At 47.4% G+C, this 24,519-nt stretch overlaps 2 protein-coding genes across 5 annotated transcripts in view; one reads left to right on the plus strand and one right to left on the minus strand.

Moving 5' to 3' along the window:
* The first annotated feature begins 10,911 nt into the window (after positions 1-10,911).
* On the plus strand, positions 10,912-17,263 carry PDRG1 (p53 and DNA damage regulated 1). 2 transcript variants are annotated; one of them, XM_073236753.1, is made up of 5 exons: positions 10,912-11,110; positions 12,664-12,814; positions 13,733-13,804; positions 15,734-15,814; positions 16,348-17,263. In XM_073236753.1, exons 1-5 carry the CDS (start codon positions 11,024-11,026, stop codon positions 16,428-16,430), a joined length of 474 nt encoding a protein of 157 aa, XP_073092854.1. In that variant the 5' UTR covers positions 10,912-11,023; the 3' UTR covers positions 16,431-17,263. The 2 variants fall into 2 exon arrangements, with proteins under 2 accessions (XP_073092854.1, XP_017516115.2); XM_017660626.3 differs by having other exon boundaries at positions 12,664-12,739.
* A 1,705-nt stretch (positions 17,264-18,968) lies between these two features.
* The window catches only part of TTLL9 (tubulin tyrosine ligase like 9), a 40,798-nt gene continuing 35,247 nt past the window's right edge, over positions 18,969-24,519 (minus strand). For all 3 annotated transcript variants that reach the window (XM_017660620.3, XM_017660618.3, XM_073236752.1), the window contains 2 exons: positions 23,988-24,112; positions 18,969-19,410 (listed from right to left, as the gene is read on the minus strand). In XM_017660620.3, coding sequence (XP_017516109.2) covers positions 19,334-19,410; positions 23,988-24,112 — 202 coding nt within the window. In that variant the 3' untranslated portion in view covers positions 18,969-19,333. The remainder of the gene's footprint in view (positions 19,411-23,987; positions 24,113-24,519) is intronic.

Consider the following 24,519-nt stretch of genomic DNA (forward strand, 5'->3'; position numbering starts at 1 on the left):
CCTCTCTTCCCCCATGCCTGCTGGGCAGTGGCCGGAGGGGGGCAGCCCCCTTGGGAAGGAAGGGGGCACCGGAGGGGAGGGCATCCCCGGTCACCCTCTCCTTCGTTCCTCACGGGCAGACCCCAGCCACATGCTTTTTGCCTCTCAACCCCCACCCCGCTCGACTTCCTTATTTCCTCTTTTCTTCACCACCCCCCTTTGCATCCTCTCGTCTTTCATGTATCACCTCTGCTAACCAACAGGGGCCTGTGTTGGGGAGGGTGGGGGACCAGGGACTCGGAAGTAAGGGACCGCTTGGGCAGGCACCCCAGTAACCCTTTAACAATCACTGATGCCAGCAGACCACTTTCTACCTTCCAGAGGACCCCACCCCTTCTTTGATTCTGAGAGGTGCTCTGTCTTTCTTATTGTTTTGAAGCTAAGAAAACTGCAGCTCTGAGAGTTGCTGTCTCTCCCCCACTTAGCCCTTTCCCTTCCTCAGGGACCCCCTTCAGGCCGCTAGCGCTAGCACGGCAGGGACTGGGAAGGGGCATCAGAGGGAGAGGGATGGGAAGAAATACCAGGTGGGGGAAAGAGCAAGTGCAAAGGCATGGTGGCCTGAGACTGGAGGGCATGTTTTCAAGGAAGTCTGGATCACAGATCCAGGGTCGTGGAAAGCTAGGGAAGATGGGTCTGGGGGGTTCTGAGGGATGAGATCCTAAAGGGCCAGAAGATGATGCACTTTATCCAGAAAGCAAAGGGGAGCCACTGCAGATGAGCAGGGGAGGAATGCAAACAAATCAGGATTTGGAAAAAGTGCTCACAGGAAAGTCGCCTGGGGTCGGAGAGACCAGAGGGAGAGTCAAACAGTAATCCAAGAGAAGGGGTAAGGGTACCTTGATATACCCCTGATACCCCCAGCTCATCACCCACCCCCTTTGCTCAGATTGAATGTACCAGGGCATTTATTATACAAACACTCATGCAGCAGTTTCTGTTTCCCCTGGACAGTTCTAAGCACTGTACAATTACAAACTCATTTTATCCTCAACATTTGTGAGGGAGTTTATGTTTTTTTCCTCCCATTTTACAGATGAAGAAACTGAATCACGGAGAAATTGATTCATTTGTTCAGAGTCAACACAGTAAGTGCTAGAGTCAAATTCTAGCCTATCATCTGGCTCCAGAATAGGCTTTGCTACTGCTCGAGGTTGGGGGGAATTAGGTGAGAAAGGGAGGAAGGAAGAGGGGAGTAGGGGATGTGTGAGGCTGACACCTCAGAGTGGCAGGGAAGGGAAGATGACGGGAGACAGCTGCCTTGGGTCAGAAAGGAGCAGCCATCTGCAGTCCTGTAGCCCAACCTCCCTTTCATGTCCAGGGATTGCTTTGGCCCCAGCAATGTTCAGGAGTTTGGAGTGCCAGCTGTTGCCCAAAGCTGAAAACAGAGGAGGAAGAGTTAGGGATTAATGGAGTTTTCTAGGCTGGGTTCAAAGCTGACAGTCTCTATCCATGGGCATGTGTAGTCTACTGGGAGTTTTTCTGTGTTGGGTTGGAGGGGAGTTCAAATCCCAATGTGATTTAGGCAGGAGCCGTATCTCTTCCTTTTCTTTATCTCCTACAACCCTAGCCAGGGAAACTCATGAAGTTCATAGAACCCTGGGCACAGGGAAGCTCTGACCCCAAGCCCATTTTAGGGTCCTGAGCCTGTTCTATATGTGTTTGAATCTCTGCCTTCTCACTGGACCCCACCCAAATGGAGGCAGCCCCTCTACCTCCCATGCCTCACCACATTCCAGGGTCAGCCTGTTCAAACAGGCATTAGAAGACACATTTTTATGTCTGAGACTCTGGAGCCAGGAGACCTGGGTTCAAGACCTCATTCTTTCCTGGCTCCATGATCATGGGGCAAGTCACTCAGTTTCTCTTAGCTTCAGAAAAATAAAGTAAAATTGTTGGGTGTGTGTTACCAGTGCCTTCACCCTAGGGCTGTGATGAGGATAATTAATGTTAATTAACTGGGGTGATGTCTCTCCCAGGAAGCCCTCTTGGATTTCTCACCCAACTGTGCCCAGCTCCTGATCCCACAGAACAATCTCCCTGATACTCCCGTTATGAGTTTCCATGGCACTTTAGTCTTTTCCTTCTTAACATCAGTACACTGGCAATTTCTTTTTATGTTTGCCTGTTTGAAATTGCCTGGAAGGTCCATAAGAATTGGGACAAATCTTCACCAACAAGTATACTGAGTGCTGTGCCAGTGCTGTGCCTGGCATTCATACGTATCAAAAACCACTCATTCATTCATTCATTCATGATAAAAACTATGAAATAGGCTCCATTATTCTCCTCACTTTATAAAACAAGGTAACTGATTCAGACAGGGCAATGATTACAGAATTATCAAGCCCTTTTGTGTGTCAGGAGCCATGCTAACAACTTTACTGATATTGCCACATGTTATCATCAAACCGGCCATTTTTGGGGTAAGAAACTGGATCTCAGGGAGGCACTGTCACTTGCCCAAGGCCATTAGTTAGCAAGTAGCAAAGCTGATATTCAAGAACTCCAGGCAGCTGGGGGAAGTGACACAAAGGAAGGATCTGATGAGGTGTCTGAAGTATGGTTTATGTGACCCACCTGTCAGTGGTACTGTAGAAGGGACTCTGCCCTGAGCAAGTCTGAATTGGTGCTCTGAGTGGTCTGAGATCAGAGACCAGGGATTCAGACTAGGACCAATAAGGGAATACAGAAGTGGTGTTCGGGTGCAGGTGGGAGACAGGTGCAGATCAGCTTGGGCAAAGGCTCTATTATGGGACTGAGCCAGGCTCATTCAAGGACTAAGAAGAGGCTGGGTCTGGCTGGTGTGGAGGGAGAAGGTGGACCACAGCTGATCAGAACTGGACAGGCCCTTTGAGATCTCATCCAGATCCCTGAGCCCCTCTCTCACGTTACAGAGAGGGACCCTGAGGCCCAAGGCAGTCTCATATCTACCAAGTGGCAGAAGCAAATCTGGGAGGCTTTCCTTAGTCCCAAGGTCATGGTCTCTGGGTTTTGTTGGGAATCACTCTTGGAAACAGCCCTCATCATATTTCCTCAATTAGCTGAGAGCTCAGTCCGTGCCTACTGCACCCTCTGCTTGGACCAGTTTCTAATAATATACCTTTAGTTCCCATTCCAAACTATGCATGAGATAATTAACACAGCATTGTTCTTAACAGCAAATATTGGGAATGTCCTAAATGCCCATCAATAGAGGACTGGCTAAATAAATCATGGACTTTCTGATAACAAAATGGCATATAGCAGTAAAGGAGATGAAGAAGCTCTCTACCTCCTAATACAGAGAGGTCTCTTTAGAGGAAAGCAAGGGACAGAAGAGGGGACAAAGCTGGGTGAATAATCTACATTTGTATTTGCATATGCATAAAGAAACTTTGGAAGTATACTTAAGAAAATTAGATTACTGAAGGGGGCACTGGGCAGAAGGGGAATAAGGATGGGAGGGAGCCTTTATTATATGCCTGTTTATCATTTTTTTTGAAATGTGAATATATTTACTATTAATAAAATAAAATAATAAGGATAGCTGCTACTCAGCTACTGCTGAATGCTATAATCTGGGAATAGGCTATCAGTATGATCAAATTTTCTAATTATTCAAGAGAAGCCAGAAGTCTGAATTTTATAGTAAAATCTCTTGATTTTTAAATGTTGGCTCCATTTTTTTCCTCAAATACTTTTCAGGCCAAGTAAATAGGTCAGTGGGTCAGACAGGGCCTCAGCGCCACCAGTTTTCAGCCTCAGCTCTAACAGCTTCTTGCTTCTAGCACTGGAGTTCTCAGCACCCCAGGGCTTGCCCCCAACGTGGGCAGCAGCTTGGACAGAAAAACACCTCATCCTGCCCCTCCCCTGACACCCTCCAACTCTTGCCTCTTGGGGCTGTGACATTTGGGGCTTTTAATGAAAGATCTGGAAGGCAGAGAAGGGTTATGAACTCTCAGATAATTCTCTCCCCCAGGGCCCTGCAGGCATGGAGGCCCAGCTGCCTCCTGCTGCCCACCCATCTGTCCCTGGGACATGGGGACAGGAGTGGGGCTGACAGTGATGGGGGTGGGCAGGAGTCCCTGCTCTGAGCCTTATATCACTGGGCTCTGTTCAGACTCGGAATCCAAGAGAAGAAACCTAGAGATTGTGAGAAAAGAAAATAGGGGCTTGGTTGCACTTAATTGTGCGTGCTGATATTATTCACCAAATTTTGAAATGCCAGAGCCAAAAAGGCCCTAAGAGACCCCCTTGTTGCAAAGATGGGGAGACCAGTCTCTGCTCCCCACCACACCACCCCAGGCCATGGCCTTGTCACCTCCCTTCTGAACAACTGGACTATACCAGCCTCCACACTGAGCTCCCTGCAGCCCCTCTTTCCCCTCCCTAATGGTCAATCTCCACCCTTCGCTAGAGGAACCTTTTATAACGAGAACTCTGATCAGGCCCCGTGTGTGCTCAGAAATCGACCACTGACTACTTCCTACTTCACTCTGAACCAAAGTCCTCAGCCCTACCTACAGTCTCTCTCCAGCTCTCCCCTCTCATCTCACCTCCTTCTCCCTTGCTCATTCTGTTCCAGCCACACTGGCCCTTTGCTATTCCTTTAACACACCGCCCTTTTCCCTCCCACCAGGCTTTTTTTGTTCCTGCTGTTCCCCCAAGTAGTCACAAGGCTCCATCTTTCTTTTTAAAATGTTGACTCTTCAGAGGGTTTTTCCTGGTAATTTTTCTGACACTATTCCCTCACCTGCCTTATTTTTTATCCACAGCATTTATCATTACATGATGTTGCAATCGTATTTCTTTGTTTCTTATCTGCAATATAAAGCCTGGGAAGGCAGCAGTCTTGCCTATATTGTTTGTCCCTATGTCCTCAGCATTTAGCAGAGCTCGGTACATAGATGCTAAGTGATCCGAGCCAGCTGTGACATTCAGGGCTCAGGTCTACAATCTGGGTGACAGCCGGTAGTGATTCTGCCACCACCTCATTCAGTGGCCTTGAGCAAGTCACCTCACCTCTTCTGCACCTCAGTTTCCTCATTTTTAAGACAAGGGAGTCACTAAGACATCTTCAATTCAGCAACACTGAGATGTCTTCTCTGTTTCAATGTTTCTTTCTTCCCTATAGAATCTGAAAGTCCTTTAAACAATTGTGTTTATTTATTTATTTGTTAAATAGTTAATACCTTCACATGGTTCAAAATTCAGAGGTACAAAGGGGACACATTTGCCTCTCCTACCTTGTCTGCCAGCCGCAAGTTCCCCTTCCCAGAGGCAACCAGTGATACCAGTTCCCCCCCCCCACCTTCTCTCTCTCTCTCCTCTCTCATCTATTTATCTTTATACCCAAGCCCACCATTTTGAAATAAATGATAGCTTAATTATATGCAGTTCCATGCTTTGCCTTTTTTTCTCATAATAGCACTGTTGGAGCTTGCTCCATATAGTGCAGGGAAAGCTTCCTCCCTTTTTCATGGAATCACAACATTCCACTGCACGGATGGACGATAATCTACAGTAATCCCCCCTTTATCTGCAGTTTCACCTTCCACGTGGGTTTCCTTTGGTTGGCTGCAGTCTGGAAGCAGATGATCCTCCTTCCGACTTTTGTCAGAAGGTCAACAGTAGCCTAAAGCTACATCACAATGCCTGCAGCATGCACTTCACTTCATCTCATCACTAGGCATTTTATCATCCCACACCACACAAGAAAAAGGATGAGTAGAATATAATAAGATATTTTGAGAGAGACCACATTCATATAACTTTATTACAGTATATTGTTATAATTCTCTTTTATCATTAGTTATTGTTAATCTGTTACTGTGCCTAATGTATAAGTTAAAATTTATCATAGGTAGGTATATATGGGAAAAAACATGTATATTTAGGACTGGGTACTATCCATGGTTTAAGGCATCTCCTGGGTGTCTTGGAACATACCCCCCAGGGGTAAGGGGGCTACTCTACTTCACCAATCCCCTAAGTGATGAGCAATTAGGTTGTTTCCAGCCTGTTACAACAATACTTCAGTGAATAACTGTGTGGACACATCATTTTAGATATTTGTAGAATGAACAGACTTGCCAATGGAATGGTATGTGTGTTTATACTTTTGATAGACACCCTTTTTTAAGGATTCTACTAATTTATACTACCCACATCAGCACTGAGTAAAAGAGCTCATTAAAGGCCTTTTAAAATTGTCCTGAAGACTCCTTATAGATAGGTAAATCACTCTACCTTGCTAGACTTGTTTCCTTTTCAATAAAATGGGTGTCTTACTTCACAGTGTGGTGGTGAGGATCAACCCAGACAGTGCATGGAAAGCGCTCAGTCCAGTGACCCCTATAAAGGTTGGCCATTCCTCCTCTGCCCCTGGACTGTGAGCTCAGTGGGAACAAAGACCTCGTCTGTCTTGTTCATAGATTTCGCACAGCTCCTGGCTAATGGAAGCTGTCCAACAATTATTTGTTGAGTGAATGAGTCCACTTTCCAACTTTGCTCTGCCCACTGGGCACTCCATTGTGCCCTAGATCCTGCTTAGCCATTCAGCATCATCTCCTACACCGCTCTCCATTTCTGCTTGGGCTCCAGCCACACTACCTTCCACCAGGTTCCCTCCTGTTATAGGGCCTTTTCACTTGCTGTTTCCTGGTCCCCACCCCAACCCAGCCTCTCCATTTGCTTTTTATTCCCATTCATCCTCAGATCTCAGGTCAAATGCCACTTTCTAAGAAAGCTTCCTCCACCTCCACTCCCTGATTTAGGTTGCTACACCCTTCCATACAATCTCACTGGACTCTAAGCTTTGCATTTGAGCCTTATCACAATAGGGAAGGGTACATGCATGAATGTCAATCTTATCCTTGTGACTGAAAGCCCCAAGCTGGAAAACACCATATGTCCATAACAGCAGAATGGTTTAATTGTGGTATAGTCATATAATGGAATACTCTACAGCATTGAGAGTAAGATATCTTCGACTACACACAATAATAGAGAAATATCTCATGAGCAAAATGTTGAGTGAAGGAAGTCAGACACAAAAGAGCACACACTGTGATTCCATCATCATAAAGTTCAAAAACAAGCAAAACGAATGTTATGGTTTTCTATGTTGGAGTAGTGGCTACTCTTGGGTATTGGTTGAGAGGGCTTGGAGGGGACCTCCCGGGGGACTGCTGAGAGGGTTTCACTTAGGTCAGAATTGAGTCAGGGCAGGGGGGAAGGAGAAAATAGTATAAAAGCAGACGGCCCTGGCAGACTAAGTCATGACCATGTGACAGGAACTGAGAGGTGGGACTAATTCAACCCTCCATACTTCAGTGCATGAAAAATAACTATAAAATATAATTTAGAAAATTATATAAGCAAGTGAACTATGGTGGTTATACACTATAGAATATTTTGCAGCTGTCCAAAAATAGGAGAGAGATCTAAATATACCAGTCAAAGAGGTCCAAGAGCAACCAGGCTGCAGGGAGTTACAGTTGTGTGCAATACCCTCTGTCCACCTTCCTACCTGCTACACACACAACAGGCCTGCATATTTCCTCTGGGTTCCTAACAATGTCTCTAAGTAACTATCAGAGTTCTGAAAAGACACACCCACACTGGGACTCTGGAGGGAACTGAGGTGGGGAGAGGGGTGTCAAAAAAACACTTTACTCTTCTTTGTAATCTTTGCACTTTTGTTAAGAAGATTCTACTCCTAAAATTTGAAATGAATAGATTTAGTATTAAAGGTAGTAGTAAAGCCAGCTCAGGGAGGCCTGGAATGATCTGGGCTTGTAGTCTCTTTGAGGTCACTTAAGATTTTTCAAGTCAAGCCATGGGACCATCTGTTGCCTGATGAAATCGAGGCATAGAGAGTTGGGAGACCAGACCCCACCTGGTGTCCCCATCTGGTTGCATGACCTTGGGGGCATCCCATCCTCTTTCCGGGCCTCCGTGTCCTCATCTGTCCAATGGGAATCAGATTTCTGCATTACCCAGGGATGTGGGAGGATACAGTGAGGGCACAAGGAGAATCACATGAATATAAGGGATTATTCTCTAGGTCAGGGGAAGAGAGGGAGTGGAGGCCTCCCTTCCACCTGCCAAGCCCACAAGGGCGCAAAGGAAGCAGAGGGAGGAGCTGGGGACCACCCAGGAGAGCAAATTGTCCATCTGTGGGAGAGGGGCATGCTGTTAGCAGCTGGGAGGCCTGGCCAGGACTCCTCCCAGGCCAGAGCCCATGGGGTAGCCACCCAGGCTGCCTGGAGAACTGGGATATTGAGCCAGCTTCTCACTGTTCCTAGCCACAGTGCAGCCACAGCCTTGTCACCTCTCCAAGCCCCCATCATCACCCTCCCACCCCTGAACCCCCAGAGCAGGACACCACACTTGCCCCTTTTAGCCCATCTTATCACCACAGCCAGAGGGGGCTTTCACAAAGTGAACCCAATCATGTCCTGTGCTTGATCAAAATCTTCTAGTAGCTTCTCATTTGATCTGAGAACAAAATTCAATCCCCTTACCTTAGCCAACAAGGCCTGGTATGATCTGCCACTCCCACCTGCCACTTCTAGCATAGAGGTTAAGAGCCTGGCCTCAGAAAGAATCTGACTTGGTTAGAATTCTGACTCTTTTCATCATTCATTCATTTTTTTTTAAAAGTTTATTGAGCACCTACTATGGGCCGGGCACTGTTCTAGGCATTTAGGATACATCAGTAACAAACGGGACAAAGATTCCTGCCCTTGTGGAACTTCCTTTCTAGCAGAGGTAAATTAACAATAAATACAAAAAAATAGGTTAGACAGAATGCTGGGAAGTGACAGAGGCTATAAAAAAGGAAAAAGAGTTGAGTGGAGGAAGTTGATCAGTAGTAGTGGGAGAGGCAGGAGTTTGTATATTTTAAACTGAGTGGTCATGGTAGGCCTCACTGAGAAGGTGAAATTTAAGCAAAGACTTGTAGGAGGTGAGGGAGGAAGACATGCAGACATCAGGGGTAAGTGTAGGCAGAGGGAGCAGCCTCTTCCCCCAGATATTCACATGACTCACCCCTCACCTTCTCCACATCTCTGCTCCAGTGTCACCTCTTCAGAGAAGTCCTCCCTGACCATCTTATTTAAAACAGCCCCTCCATCATCCCTTCTCCACCTCACCCTGCTCTACTGTTCTCCATAGCCCTTATCACCACCTAACATATGAAATATTTTCTTGTTCATGTGTTTATTGTCTCTCTTCCTCCAGCCTGGGAGCTTTCTGAAGGAAAAGACCATGTCTGGTTTTACTCAGGGTGGAATCCCTGTAACAGGGCCAGGGCAGTCAATAAGTATTTTTGAAATAGTTGGTTCTGAAACATAAAGAAACATATGACCTCTCTCCCCAAACTTCCAGTGGCCAGAGGTGCTCTCTAGGGCCAGTCACAGCCAAAAATCTCCCAATTTGGGAGTCTCTTTTAACCCTTCCCATCCAGGCCCATCTTCCAGGGGTCAGAGGGTTAGCCTGGTCCAGCCTTCTTTGGGCCCAAAGGTGGAAGAGACCTGGTACTGGGGCTCAGGCCCCAGATGAACCCTGTTTCTCCTTTCCCTCTTCTGTCACAGGGCCTGTGCCTGCATTTCTAAAACAGAAGGTGTTTACACAAAACATCCTGGGTTTGGCAACAAATTCACCCTCAATGAGAAATCCTTAATGAATCTCCTTTCTTCCCCAGGGAGAGTGGGGGCAGGGAAAATTAGCTCTGCCTCTGGCAGTTGAAGGAAGCCAAAGGCCAGGCAAAGAGGAGGTGCTACTAGGACTTCTAGGGCCGCAACGTGGGTTTTCTTCCAGGGTCCAGAGATGGCTATGGTATGAAGGCCAGAACGCTTGTAGACACACAATTCTGATTTGCTATGTGAACAGGCATTGCACTTCTCCTGCCTCACTCTACAGCTGTGAAATGGCACAGCAACAACCCATTGTACAAAGGTTTTTGTGAAATTCAAGTAGGGCAAGGGTAAGGAGGGACTTGGTTACAAGTGGTGGAAAAGAGAATAAAACCTGAACTTAGGGAGGCAAGAGGTTGCAATTCTAGTATCAAGTCTGCTGGGGACTTTTTAAAGTCCTTGCTGCTCTCTGAGCCTTGGTTTTTCCAGCTGTACAATGAGGCATTTGGGCACAAAGATCTTTAGGAAGCCCTCTGGTTCTAAAGGGCAGCCACTCTCCACCTGCCTGCCTCTCTTTGGCTGCCTCCAAGATTCCACTGCCCACAGATTTGCTTTCCAGCACTTAACAGAAAAACTCTTCTGACCTGGCACTTCATTGCTCACTGCCCATAGTTTTCCAGCCCCTTCCTTGGGTCTAGATGAACTACTCTGGACTTTAGGCCCAAGACAGGGGCTCAATGGTCAAACTGAATTAAGAATAATTCCTGTCTCCTAGTCCTGGGGAGAGACTTTGAGGGGGATTTTTATTCACTCTCATCTTACAGTACAGAAACTGAAGATGTCAGTTGTATACAAGTCATGCTGATTTATGGGCCTCCTCAGTGTTCCTCAAACAGGAGATGAATGATTTGTTTTTCTCTAAAGCCTTCATCACTGCTTGTCATCGTATGTAATTATTTGTTTTGTCATTAATTGTTGGTATTTCCCACCAGGATACAGTTGCACCAAGACAGAGACTTTGTTTTGTTCGCTGCTATATTCTCAGGCATATAGCACGTGCTCAAGAAATACTATCTTGGCATATAGTAGGTGCTCAAGAAATACAAGGGGCGAAGGGGGTGTTAAGAGGCAGCGCAACAGACGGCTCTCTCTGGGCCTGCAGGGGGTGCTCCAGCCCCGTTCCCCAAAGCTAGGCCCCGCCTCTCGGGTCTGGTTGAAGGGCGTGCGTTGGAGCCTGCGCGCCACGTTCTTCCTGTAATTGCGCATGTGCGCTGGAGCCCTCTCGGAGCTGCGTGTGCGTGCACACGGCCGCAGCGGAGCTTGAACCTGGTCGTAGGAGCACAGAGTGGGACTTGGGGGGCACTATGCTGTCACCCGAGGCGGAGCGGGTGCTGCGGTACCTGATGGAGGTGGAGGAGCTCGCCGAGGAGGTGCTGGCGGACAAGCGGCAGGTGGGAGGCCCGTCTGCGGCCCTGGGGCCCGGCTTCGGTGGCTGAGGCCTGTTGGCGAGCGCTGTAGTCAAGGGCGCGGGGCCAGCACCGCTCGCCGCGACTTGGCATGGGCTGGTGGGCTATGGGTTATAAAATACAGGGTGGCTGTGAGATGAGGTGGGTTAACGCTTGGCCCAGCGCCGCGCATGTATTAAGGGAGCGCGTGCTCCGTGTCAGGGATTTTCTCTCTCCATCCTTTCTCTGCCCCTTACCATGCCCTCTGGATCTGTCCCATTACCGCTTTGGGTGGTTTGCCACAACACCTTTTTCAAAAAGAAGTTCTTCCCTGTCCCCTCTCACCCACCCTTATCCCATTGATTTTGGATGCGCTGAGCCGGTCAAGATCCTGAAGGGAGAAGAGGGAAAGGGGTCTGAGTTGTTGGGCAGGGGTGGGGACGCGGGAGAAAGGTGGGGCCCTGGTCCTGGAGGGCCTTGTAGACCTGTCCAGGAAGCTTGAGTCTTGTTCTGTTTTAAGTGCTAGGTGTTTGAAGGGCGTTCATGGTGGGAGGCAGGATGACATCATTGGATTTAGGTTGTAAAAGGATTCCTCTGGCTGCTGTGTCCAGCACAGAACATAGCGGGACAAAGGGGCCTATGAGGGACCATCGTCAAGGTCCAGGTGAGAAACGGGTTTGGATCACATGATGGAGAAAAGCAGACAGGTCAGAAATACATTTTGGAGATGTCCTCCTACATTTAGTAGTCCTTGCTGATTGTTACACATACAGGTTGAGGTTGTACGAGGAGTTGAAAATGATTCATGACCACTCAGCTTTAGTTAGATTGGATGGTTGCTCAGGTATCTACAGAGAAGGGGAAGACTTGGGGAGATGCCCATTAAATTAAGCACTGCATCGCGGTGTGCTGGGTGACAGTGGTAATAGCAGCTAACGCTTGCCAAGTATGTACTGTGCTAACGCATTTAGTTCCTGGCTCAGTAACCTATGAGGTAGGTACAGTGTGTATCTCCATTTTGCAGAGGGGTAAAGATGAAGATGAAATCACACAGTTCACATGGGCAGCAGGATTCAAACCTGGGTATTCTGGCTCCAGAGCCAGTGCTCACAAGCAGTATGCTCTACTGCCTCCTCACTTCCTTAGTAGTAGCTATTGCGTTGTTACCACCTTCTCAGTGGCCCCTCCCTGCTAGTATTATTGGGTTTCTTACAATACTAGGTCAGAGTCAGCTGGAGGAGCTTGTCCAGGGAGAGGTTTCCACTCCGCTGGTGATTCTGAAATGCCTAAAAGCTTGAGAACTAGCAGTCCAGTGGATGATAACAAATTGTTTAGTGAGCATTTTGCCAGTACCTTCTCTGGGGGGAAAACACCTCACAAAGAGTTATCTTTAAAGACCTGGAAGCTGAGTAGGGGAAGAGATACGTTCATACATCATTCTGTTTTAGGCAGGATGTTGGAACTAACTTAGGAATGATGCCTGTTATCTCTGTTAGGTTTTAACAGCCCCTGGTTGGTTTGAAGGTAGCTGAGTTCTTTCTTGCCCTTGTGCTTTTCAGATTGTGGACCTGGACGCCAAAAGGAATCAGAACCGGGAGGGCCTGAGGGCCCTGCAGAAGGATCTCAGCCTCTCTGGTAAGTCAGGATTTTGTCACCGCAGCCCTGCAGGCCTGTGCAGTTTTCCTTCTGAGACCAGGCAGGAGGCCACAGGTAAGTGACACAGCCCGAGGTGGGGGAGAAAATATTGCAGGTCTGACAGACCGTTGCTCAGAGCTTTAGCTGCTCACTTACATGACAGGCCATTAGCTGCTAGTTCGTTGATGAAGGAACTTGGAAATTGCTGGGTGTGTCTGAAAATAGTGTGGTTCCTGTCCTTGTGCTCTGTAGATATGACAATGTAAATATATAATTGAAAATTCTGAGAAAGCTGAAGGAATTGGTTGTGGGGTAGGTATTAGAGAGGTGGGGGCTCTTTATATGAGGCCACGTCGCTGTGACAGAGTAAACAAGTGGGGAGGGGCATGTAACGAGGCTGAAGAGATGGGCAGAGGTCAGGCCATAAAAGAAAGGCCTTGAGGGCTGAGGGTTTAAAGTGCATCAGAAAGCCTAAAACCTTCCAATTGCTTCTCTTCTCACCAGAGTAAACTTCAGAATCCTGCAAGACCCCATGTAATCCAGACCCCCTGGACTCTCCAACATCATCTCCCCCCTCACTCATCGACTCCATCCACACTGCTCTCCTTACTGTTCCTAATACCCCACAAATCACTGATCTTTGCTGTTCCTGTTGCCTCTCCCTGTGCCTCCCTGTCCCCAGAGGTCTGCAGGGATCACTCGCTCGGGTCCTTTTGTCTCTGCCCAAGTGTGACAGATTCAGTGAGGCCTTCTCAGACCACCTGGCGTTCCCCGTCCCTCTTATCCTGCCTTATTTTCCTCTACAGCACTTAGACTTGTCAGGGTCTGACACATCATCTCGTTGCTTGTTTATTCCCTCTTCACTCTCATGTCAGCTCCACAGAGGCAGGAACTTGATCATCTTCTGCTATGTTCTCAGCCTCTCAAACAATTCCTGGCAGATAGTTGGTGCTCACAAATACTTGTTGAAGGAATGACCATTTGCCATTTCAGATGTGATGGTTTGCTTTGGGAACATGTTTATCAAGATGCCGCACCCGCAAACGAAGGAAATGATTGAGAAAGGTAAGTCCCCCTAGGGATGGGCCAGGCCCCCCACTGCCTTGGTCTTAACCCAAAACTGACAGTCAGACTTTTGGCAGCTTGATGAGAGGTGGCTGTGTGAAAGGGTTCGCACCGATGTGGGTTCTAATCCATGCTTTGTCATTGTGAATTTTTTCCTCATGTACATAGCACAGTTGTTTCAAGTTGAGATAAAAACAGTACATGTGCTTAGCATAGTTCTTGTTTATCAGTGAGTTGGACTGCAGTAACAGAAAACTCAGAAAAGTGAGGCTTAAGGAAATAGGACTCTGGTTTTCTCACGTAAGAAGTGCCCAGAGGTGGGCAGTCCAGCAAGGGCGCTACTGCTCAGCAGTGTCACCTCAGCATGTTCTCCTGGTGTGTGTCACCATGGCAGGCCTGTTGGCCATGTGCCAGGCCGAGGAAAGGTAACGGGCGTTCTCCACATAAGGCCTTGCCTTCTCTTTTGGAAATAAGGTTTGTCCTCCTCGGGTCTCTGACATCTCATTTGCCAAAACTAAGTCGCATGGCTATCCAGAACTATAAGAGAGCCTGGCAGAGTGAGCTTTTCTTTTTCACATACCCTGCAGTAGAGACTGGGTTGAAAATAGATGTTTGGGGAGAATGAACCTCCAGGGTCTGCCACAACCTGGGCACTCCGCCAGCGCTACTCATATCTTCACAGCCACCATCCTGGAGCTCTTTGGAGGAGCATCATAAAGGCAAAAGGCCAGGCTGTTGGTCCTTGGCTGGGAAAGGGGCAGCTTATTCATATTTCCTCTTTTCTACTCTTGAAAATGGACAAGCCGAGAGAACCACCAGCAAGGTTGCCTTAGTTCCTGAAGATGGGTCTACTTCTGTTGAAAGAAAAACTCTAGCAAAGGAAACCGTATCAGTTAGGAGAAGTTTCTAGCTTTTCTGCTGAAAAATATGCATTAATATGGTTATAAAACTGTGAGTTGTCATTGCCCTTGTTTGGTGGGCTGGAGGCCACTCAGGTGAAGCTTTCAGAGGGGTTCGTGTGCCTGCGTTGAGGATCTGGTCCTCAGCTTTCTCGGTCCACTGAAACCCTAGAGGGGTTCTGGGACATCATCATCCTTGGTTCCCAGGGATCAGCACAAGTTACACAAGCTCATGAGAGACTGGGGTTGCTCATTTACAGTGAGAATTAGAACTATTGCCCAGGCCAGAAAGGGCTTCTCCCCATCAGAAAGAATGAAAGTCTGTGGGGAGGACAAACTAGCCAGAATGTCACTTGTGAGCATGTGGAAATGGAGCAGGTGGAGTTGGGTGACATCAATCAGTTGCATCTTCAAACTCTGTGCCTCCACTTATACTGCAGTTCGCGTTCGGTGCAGTGCCTTATAGTAGAACCTTTTCTGTTCTCTATGGTTATGTCGGTTCAGCTTGAGCATTAGGCTCTCCCATTGATTGTTTAGGTCACATTTTGACAATCGTGTTTTTCTAAAAAACCCTCGGCTTAATGCACTTGGGTTTGAAAAATTCCTTAGCCACCCATTTTCCTTTTTCTTCCGTCTTAGGGCATACTGGGTCTAGATTCTTCATTTTGTTCTTACATTTGAATTTTCTATAATTTCACTGTGGGAGAGTGGCCTAAAATCCTGATGTTGCCATCCCCATCCACTGAGCAGCCCAGGGTACTTTGCATAATGAAAACAGGTCAGTGAATTGAGAGCCCGGACTGGTGTGTTCAGCCCTCTCTTGGGCTCAGTCAGCAGTCTTGAACAGGTCACAGTCCTTCTCTAGCCTTGAGTTCTTTCCACAACTAGTCTCTGAAGTACCCTTTTCCTTCCCAAATGCTACAAGCCCTTGCTCTCAAGGAGGCTGGGGAGAGGCTGGTGTCTGACTCCCTTTGGGTCGTTCAGTCTGTAGTATAACCTCATCCTCTGTTTGGCCACCTCATTTTTTCAGATCAGGATCGTCTGGATAAGGAAATAGAGAGACTCCGGAAGCAACTTAAAGTGAAGGTCAACCGCCTCTTTGAGGTCCAAGGTACTGGCCTGGGGGGAACTGGAGAGGGGAGAGAACCATCAACGCACACCTTGCAGGGGAGGGGTGGCAATGCCCTCCCAGGGGGCCTGTAGCCTGGGCAGCATGTGAGTGGCACTGAAGCTGTATAGCCCCCCAGAAATGGAATGGACAAAGAAGTTTGTGGGCTCTTATTCCTTTCATGAGTTCTTTTCCAGGCCCCAGGATAGCTCTGACTGAGGCCTCAGTTAGGTGGTCCAGGTCAGAGCTGAATTTCCAGGTAAACCTATCCACTCCAGACTGGTCATAGGTCTGGCAGAAATCTGGAGGTTTCTGGGCTGCAGAGTCATGACTGCAGGTTCTTGATGACTCAGCAGGTGTCGATGTGCCTCCATCAGTGCACTTCAGAATTTAAGGCCCTTCCCGTAAGATCTCAAAGGCTAAGTATTTGGCAGCCTAAATGCAGTATAAGCCCCTTTCCCGGGCCTGAGTCCAGGGTCAGCAGGGGGCTGGACCACAGGAGGCCGCCTTGCTGATGGATTGTCTTCTCCCCATAGGCAAACCAGAGCTGAAGGGTTTTAACCTGAACCCCCTCAACCAGGATGAGCTTAAAGCTCTCAAACTCATCTTGAAAGGATGAAACTCAAGCACCAAGATGGGGGATATGAGACCAGCATCCCCCCTGGGGTCTTGGAGGACCCAGACTGCCCAGCCTTGAAATCCGAAAGGACAGGATCTATCCTACAAAAGGGGACAGGCATCAGGAACCTGAACATGGCTGCTGTACGAAGCCTCTTTGTCTGTAGTGACTGGCTGCTCTATGACGACAAGAAGGAGCCCTCAGCCTGCCAGTGTCTACTGGGCTGGGTGGACACAAGACCCATTGACAGGCCCTAGTGGGCGGGGGACCACGTCTGCGGGGGTGTGAGAATGGCTGCCACAGGCACTTCTAACAAGGGCCTGCTGTTCAGATGGGCCCCTGCAGGGAAGAGTAGGTGCTTCATTCCAGCATTCCTCTCAGGAAGGGAGGCATTTTCAAGCAGTGTGTGTAATGAAATTGGACTACAGCGGAAGGCTCACAGGGGGTTCCTGAACAAAGGACAGAATCTTGGTGGTTGTGGCTTGCCACAGACATCTGTGGGCAGACACACCATCTCCCCTGACTGCCCCCACTTTGGCCCTTTTTTTCCTGCTTGGCCCAAGGACGGAGCCCAGGGTGGGTGCTGCTTCATCAACCTCTTGCCCTTGCTCTTTAGTCATCAAGGCCTTGTAGTCCCGCACCAGGATGTGTGAGAGGGATGTCTCTTAACATGGTACTTGCATCAAGGATGCCCCTCACCACCTCGGAAAGCAGAGCCTGGGCTAGTGCCACTCAGAGTTCGTGCGGTGGTCTCAGACCCTAGTGTGAATGTGCTGTGAGGGCACCAGGGTGTCTTCTGTGTTCATTGTGGGCTTAATAAATGTTTCTTAAACAAGTGAATAGCCACTTCTAGTCTTACCTTCATTCGGTCCTTAACTGAGAGTACATCTCTCCCTTTAGGACAGTGCCTGCGAAGGAGCAGTGGTTCCTGCCTTGAGGTGGCAGCAGTCAGGCAGGCAGTAACAACACAAATAACAAGACGGAGAGGGCACATGTCACCCATTCCCCTTGATTCACTTGGCAGCAGCCGACAGTTATATGGGAACACTGACTGGTATGGCCAGATCTTAGGTTTATTTCAAGAAGAGCTAGAAATTTAATTTATCTTCTGTCTTAAATATTTCTAATTCAGAAAAATTTTTGAAGACTTGGGTGTTGACCAACAAAATACATAAACCATATTCAGTCCAGACCTACAATTTTGCATCCTCTTTTAAGTTCTTAAGTAGAAATTACTGTGTATTTTCCTCATGATGGCCCTAAAGTAGGGAGGTGGAATTGGAAGCTAAATGTCTGTCCACAGTAGACTTGTTAAAGGAATTGGTAGCTCCAGATGGTGGAATACTGTACAGCTATAATCAAGAATAAGGGAATTCTGAGCACTGATTAGAAACAAGCTCCAAAATACAATAGGTAAGAAAAGCAGGGGCAGAACAGGTATCTAATAAGGTGATAACTTGTGTGCAAACACTACAGGTTCCCTTGAGACAAAAACTGCAGGTTGAAGCACAAGGGTGGAAGAGAAGGACGTGTCACTGTTAATATTGCATATTTTAACATATAAATGTAAAAAAATAGGGAGTTGGGAGTGTTAATTCCTGTAGATGCATCTGGGATGTGTGCCTGGCTTATAATTTCTCTGTCTGAACATTGCTCCTGCCTGTCGGGCAGGGTGGATGCTAGACTAAAGAAGAACCAGTCAGATTCTTTGCCTTGGAAATGTGGAACCTGTGCCTGTGGCTGTTGGGGCCTGTTAGTCACAGGGATGGAGGGAAGTCCCCACACTCTGGAGGCAGGAGGCCCAGAGTGGCCTACTCTTCAGAAGGCTGGCTGGTTCGCTTTTTGGATTTGCCAGTATCTTCCTTCCAAAAAACCCTTTCCTATGCAGTCAGGTTCTGCTATTTGCAGCCAGAAGAACTGTCTTGAAGGAGGGAGAGTGGTAGAGGGAGCTGCCTGGGGTCCATGTATGTCCCTCATGGAGCAATTAGCCCACCACCCAACTCTGTTGCAATCCCTCTTAAACCAGGAGGAGGTTTAGGAATATTGGAATGGAAAATACAGAAATTTTACTGCACTCAATTCCCTAAGCTATTTTCTTGCCTGCCAGGCCAAGGCATGCTTTCTGGTTTAAAAAGCTCAGCTACCAACCTCAAGAAGGCTCAGGCACCTGTCTCCCCGAGCTGTCTTAAATAAGTGCACCTTTGCAGAGACAATCGCTGAGCAGCTTTGCCTTCCTGATCCTTATCCATCTGAGAAATGGGAATGCTCTGGCCCACTGGTTTTCAGATGGTCAGGGAAGTGCCATGAGTTCCCCCGACATTCACGGTCAAGAGTGTTGGAAGGAAGGAAAGATGTGCTTAGGCCTTAGCCCTTCCCCAGGCCCCCAATAAACACAAGATCAAATAACTACATGCTTCACAAGCACAGCTTAAGATGAGTTCCCTAGCCCCTGAACCCTTGCTCCTGAAGGACCCTTCCAGCACTGACCTAGAAGATACCAAAAGGCCAAAGCCAGGAGGACTTGGCTTTCAGCCAACAGTATCCCTTGGACTAGGCCCAGGGCCAGTGACTCCGAGTGAGGCCTGTGCTCATTTATTAGATATGCTCGGGTAGCAGAACTTGCTGTGTTTGTCCACTGGGGTTGATCACCAAGTCAATCCATCAAGGTTAAAACCCACCCAGTCCTGGGATTGGCTCTCTTCTGGTGCAAAGATGCCCAGGGTGGAGTGGGGGCACCCGGGGGCCCAGAACAAGCAGCAAGCAATGGTGCCGGGCCAGCAAAGCTGCCACCAGGCTAGAGGGGGGGGAGGTGAGGACTCTGAGGTGCTGCTGCGCTGGAAACAGTGGAGAGAGGACTAGCGTGGCACCTCCACCGTTGCTTTCCTCCAGGCGGTGGCCGGGGATTAAATGGAAGCTTTCTTCTGGCTTTGCAGGGAGTGGAACAGCTGCCTCAGCTGTTTTTTCCGGTCATTGACGCAGCCTAGAAGGGAGGTGGAGTGTTGGCTGGGATGGCTGCCCTTGGCAGAGGGGAGCACAGGGAGTAGAGGGGCTTGTGCTCCCGTCACCTGTTGGGGGAGGGGAGAGCAGGAGCGATGCTACTTGGATGGCCTCCAGTTTGCATCGGGCTCCACTCCTGAACTGCCATAGCCCTCAGGCAGGTCATTTACCTGTTTGAGCATCAGTTTTCTCATCTGTAAACCAGGACACCTGCTTTATTGAGTGAACATTAAGGATCATCAAAAATAGCAACATTTACTGGGGGTTTACCTCAAGTCAGGGACTGCTTCAGGTGCTGAATATGGATTAATTTTTTGAACATTCACAGGGATGACATATAGGAAAGAAATCACACAGTAAGTAGCAGAACTGAGACTTGAACCTAGGCTATCTAACTCCAGAGGCCAAGCTCTTAACCACAGCCCCACACTGTCTTTCCTCAATGGAAGTGCATTTAAAGCCAGCAAATGCCTGGTACCTACCAGGTTAGATGCAAACTTCCTTCCCTTAGTCAACCCCATGTGCCAGGCATAATCAATTAAGAGATCAGTCTTCCCCACAAATGGCCCCTCCTCCCATGGAAGTGTGTCTTGTGGAAGCAGTTCATGCTGAGAGGCCAACAACAGAAGCTTCTGAGACATCCTCTCCCAGCAAATTCCCCCACTGTTAACCCACTTCCCAGTGTTAACCCACTTCCTGTCTGTTTTCACACCTGACCCGTGAGGCAATTCTGTGGTCAGTTAATACTGTGCCAGGGAACATTGATGACACTCGAAAACGCTGGTTGAATGAATGAATCCCCGTGGCCACAGCTACTCACCTAGAGGTGTCTGTCATCTTTCTTAGTTCCCCAAAGTCCCGTCCCCACCTCCCATGCACTCACAGGGCTTCACTAAACCAAGAGCCTGCTATATGTGTCCCCAGGGTTTTCCAAAGTGGGTTCCATGAAACCCTAGCTTTAACTGTAATTGGCTCATTCATAATTCCCAAATCCTAGTGTCCAGTGTAAACCTTTTCTTGGAGTTCTAGACTTATCTCTGAGTTATCTGCTGATCTTTTCACCAGAACATCCCTTAACATATCCCTAACTCATCAATGCCCTTCCCACCTCAACCAATTCCTTCTACATTCACCACCAGTCACCAAGACACTCGACTGAAGACATGGCAATTATTCTAGAGACTTTTAAAGCAGTGGCTTTCCACCTAGGCTGGGCTTTAGAATTATCTGGGACCTTGAAAAAATGCTAATGTCCAGTTCAACTGTATGTTGATCTTTAGCAAGTATCAGTGTCTTTTGAAGCTCCCATTTAATTCCAATATGCAGTCAAGGTGGAGAACAACTTTTCTGCATCTCTGTTACTCAAACTGAGTTCAGGAACAGGCAGCATAATATCTGAGGTGGGTAGTTAGTGGAGATGGCTGCAACAATTCCTTCCATTCCTATATGCACATTTCTCTGCAAGGTGACTTTGCTGCTCCTCCCATCAAGAGGTGGAATCTATCTCCTCATCCTGTGACTCCTAGCTGGACTACCTATGACTAGTGGATTGTGGCAGAATGACACTGTGGGTCTGCTGAGCCTCGGCCTCAGGAGGCTTCACCGTGTCTTCACTTGCCCTCTCGGAGCTTTGAAATAGTATGTGAAGAAGCCAGGGCTGGACAGCTGGAGGACAAGAAACCACCTGGAAAAAGAGGCCCAGCTGCAGCCAGTATCAACCACTACACGTGTGAATGAGGCTATTCTAGGCCATCATGTCTCAGTAAATCTGCCAGTGCCTGCAGCCCTATGAGTGACCACAGGCAAGACATGAAACATCATGAGCAAGTAAGAGAGTAGTTCTTTTAAGTCCCTAGATTTGGGGAGGGTTTGTTAAACAGCAGTAATTAACTAATAGAGCATCACCTGAGAGCTTGTTAGAAATGCAGAACCTTAGGCCCCACCCCAGACCTACTGACTCATAATCTGCATTTTAACAGTATTTCCAGGTGACTGTATGCACATCAAAGCTTGAGAGCACTGTGTGGTCATCCTCCAACAACCAATGTAGAGACACTAGACAATCTGCTGTGGAAAAGCCATTCACAAAACCCCCTCTCCTTTTCCTTTCTCAAGCAAACTACTTGACATTCCCAGGCTTCCTCGCAGCTGGTGTGGCTAGGTGACCCGGTTCTGGCTAATGAGATGGCAGCAGAGAACCCTGGGAGGGCTTCCCTTTGGAATAAACAGTCAAAGTCTAAGGAAAGGCTTTGGTCCTTGGGCCTTCTTGCCTCTTCCTGCCTGGGACAAGGACACACTGTCTGGAGTTGGAGCAGCCATCTTGCAACTATGAGGCAAGAACCATTAGCAACCTGCCAAGAGGGGCAAAGCGCAAAAAGGTAAGAGCTGAATCCTTGGGGGCATATCACAGCCATTGTATCAGCCCTGTACAGCCTACCCCAAGACTTCTTGTGGCCCAAGACAAATCAGTCCCTCCTATTAACTATTAGTTGGTGTTTCCTTTGCCTGCAGCCAAACCCAATTCTAAATCATACCAAACCCTAAGATTAAAACTTAAGTGTCACAAACAAAATACTCAGGAAAACATTTACCATAAGTTTGACAGAGGGGTAGTATCCTCAACATATTAATATCTGAGACCTTTATCACTTTAGAACAATGTAAACAACTCTCAAAAAATAGATGAAGACTATGGACAGTTTACAAAGAAGTACAAATTGAAAAATCTGAAAAATCTCCCCAGTATTCAATGGAACACTCATAAAACAATGAGTCAGTAATTTTTATCTGTTAAATTGGTAAGTTCTGTTATTTTTCTTTTAATTCTGAGCATGAAAATTTGTGTAATCTTCCTAGAAAGCAGTTGGGCTGTAATAAGTACAACCCTTTAACCCCACTCATTCTACTTCTAGGTATCAGTCCTAAAGAAATAGTCAGAATTTCAGCTGAACTTTATATGAGAGGATGTTCACCATGGCAGTATTTAAAAAAGTAAAAAAATTGGAATTGCTCCAAATGCTCAATTATAAGAAATTGGTCTAGTATATTTGGCATATGTGCACACTGGAATATTTTGCAGCCATATGGAAATTTTGTTCTGAATTGTACTGAGGGACAGGAGAGTCCAGCCATCTAGCATTCAGGTTTTGGAGTCAGTTGGAATTCAAGTCCTGGCTTATCCCTTACAAACAAGACCTTCAGCAAGTTATGTAACATCTGGAGACCATTTCCTCATCTGTAAAATGATAAAAGCTGCCTACAAATGGAATGAGAGAATGTATGCAAAATAGTTTGGACCTGGCCCAAAAGCATTTCCAAAAGAGGCTGTTATTAATGTTGAACGACGTGGAAAAAAACACTACGTGGAAAAGTGGGACTCCAAACACTACTCCAATGCCAATTTTATAAAAGGAAAAGTATGAATATGCATGTTTTAAAACTGGAAGGAAATACAACAGACTGTTAAAGATGGTTATGTCTGGATGATTTTTTAGTTCCTTCTTTAGTTTTCAAATATTTTACAACGAGCATGAATGAGTTTTGTGATCAGGAAAATTTTTCACTTTTTAAAGACCTAGTTTAAAGTCAAGCCTTGAAGTCCTTAATTTATTTTCACATATTGTGCATTTTTTTGTTTGTTTTCCATCTAAGCCCTTTGAAGTCCACCTTCTAACCGATTAATAATTCCTTCACCCAGGAATTCCACTCCTAGAAATTTACCCTAAGAATGCAGGATCCCAGTTTCAAAAAGACATATGCACCCCTGTTTATTGCAGCACTATTTACAATAGCCAAGAAATGGAAGCAACCTAAGTGTCCATCTGTAGATGAATGGATAAAGAAGATGTGGTACATATACACAATGGAATATTATTCAGCCATAAGAAGAAAACAAATCCTACTATTTGCAACAACATGGATGAAGCTAGAGGGTATTATACTCAGTGAAATAAGCCAGATGGAGAAAGACAAGTATCAGATGATTTCACTCATCTGTGGAGTATAAGAACAACTGAAAGAACAAAACAGCAGCAGACTCACAGAACCCAAGAATGGACTAACAGTTACCAAAGGGAAAGGGACTGGGGAGGATGGGTGGGAAGGGAGGGAGAAGGGGAATAAGGGGCATTACGATTAGCACACATAATTAGGAGGGGGACATGGGGAAGGCAGTATAGCACAGAGAAGACAAGCAGTGACTATAGCATCTTATTACACTGATGGACAGTGACTGTAATAGGGTATGTGGTGGGGACTTGATAATGGGGGTAATCTAGTAACCACAATGTTGCTCATGTGATTGTATATTAATGACACCACAATAAAAAATAATTCCCTCACTATGTGCCAGCTGTTCTAGGTATATATTGAGGTAGAAACTATTAATCTCCATTTTATAGATGAAGAACAGAGAGGTTAAGTCCATTGCCCAAATCATGCAGCTGGTATGCTGCAGATCAAATTAAAACAGTCTAACCACTGTGCCAAGCTGCCTCCTAGTCTACCTGGTACCACCTATGACACATCCCTGGTGCCCACTCCCCACTTGGCCCCACATACCAAGGTGTGTGTTGGTCACAAAGTTCCCCATTCCTGACGGGTTGGGAGCCCCCTCTTCTCTACCGACAGGGCCGTCATTCCACATGAGGTCAAAGCCTCCCACTCGCTTCTCCCTTCCCGTGAGTCTGGATAGGCGGGAGACACAAAGGGTTCGTGAAGGTGAAGCTGGCCAGACCCTAACACCCAAGCCAGGGCCCTGATCCATCTCCGCACCCTACTGGTGCCCATGCTTTGGAATGCCTTCTGCCCGTTCACTGGCCATTCCCAGGCGCCTACACAGGTCTCAGAGAGGCTGTCCCCGCTTTGTCCCCAGGCTCCTACATTTGCTTTCAGTAACATGAGCCCAGTTGTGCATTCCGGTTTAAAGTCTGCTGTCCTCCCGAGACCATAAGCTTCATGAAGGTGGGGACTAGGTCTGCCGTGTCCTTTACTGTGTCCCCAGTGTGTGGCACATGGCCTGGCACACAGTAGGGGCTCAAACGTATTTTGAATGAATAAGTGCTGATAGATATGGTGGACATCTGAGGTTCTG

This window comes from Manis javanica, chromosome 5, assembly GCF_040802235.1.
Source record: "Manis javanica isolate MJ-LG chromosome 5, MJ_LKY, whole genome shotgun sequence".
Classification (NCBI taxonomy): Eukaryota; Metazoa; Chordata; class Mammalia; order Pholidota; family Manidae; genus Manis; species Manis javanica.

Bases quoted from the DNA above. Each gene is read 5' to 3' on its own strand.
- PDRG1 (XM_073236753.1), top strand. From the start codon at position 11,024: ATGCTGTCACCCGAGGCGGAGCGGGTGCTGCGGTACCTGATGGAGGTG. The intron at 11,111-12,663 runs GTGGGAGGCCCG...TGTGCTTTTCAG, and splicing joins TGCTGGCGGACAAGCGGCAG to ATTGTGGACCTGGACGCCAA. The intron at 13,805-15,733 runs GTAAGTCCCCCT...TCATTTTTTCAG, and splicing joins GAAGGAAATGATTGAGAAAG to ATCAGGATCGTCTGGATAAG.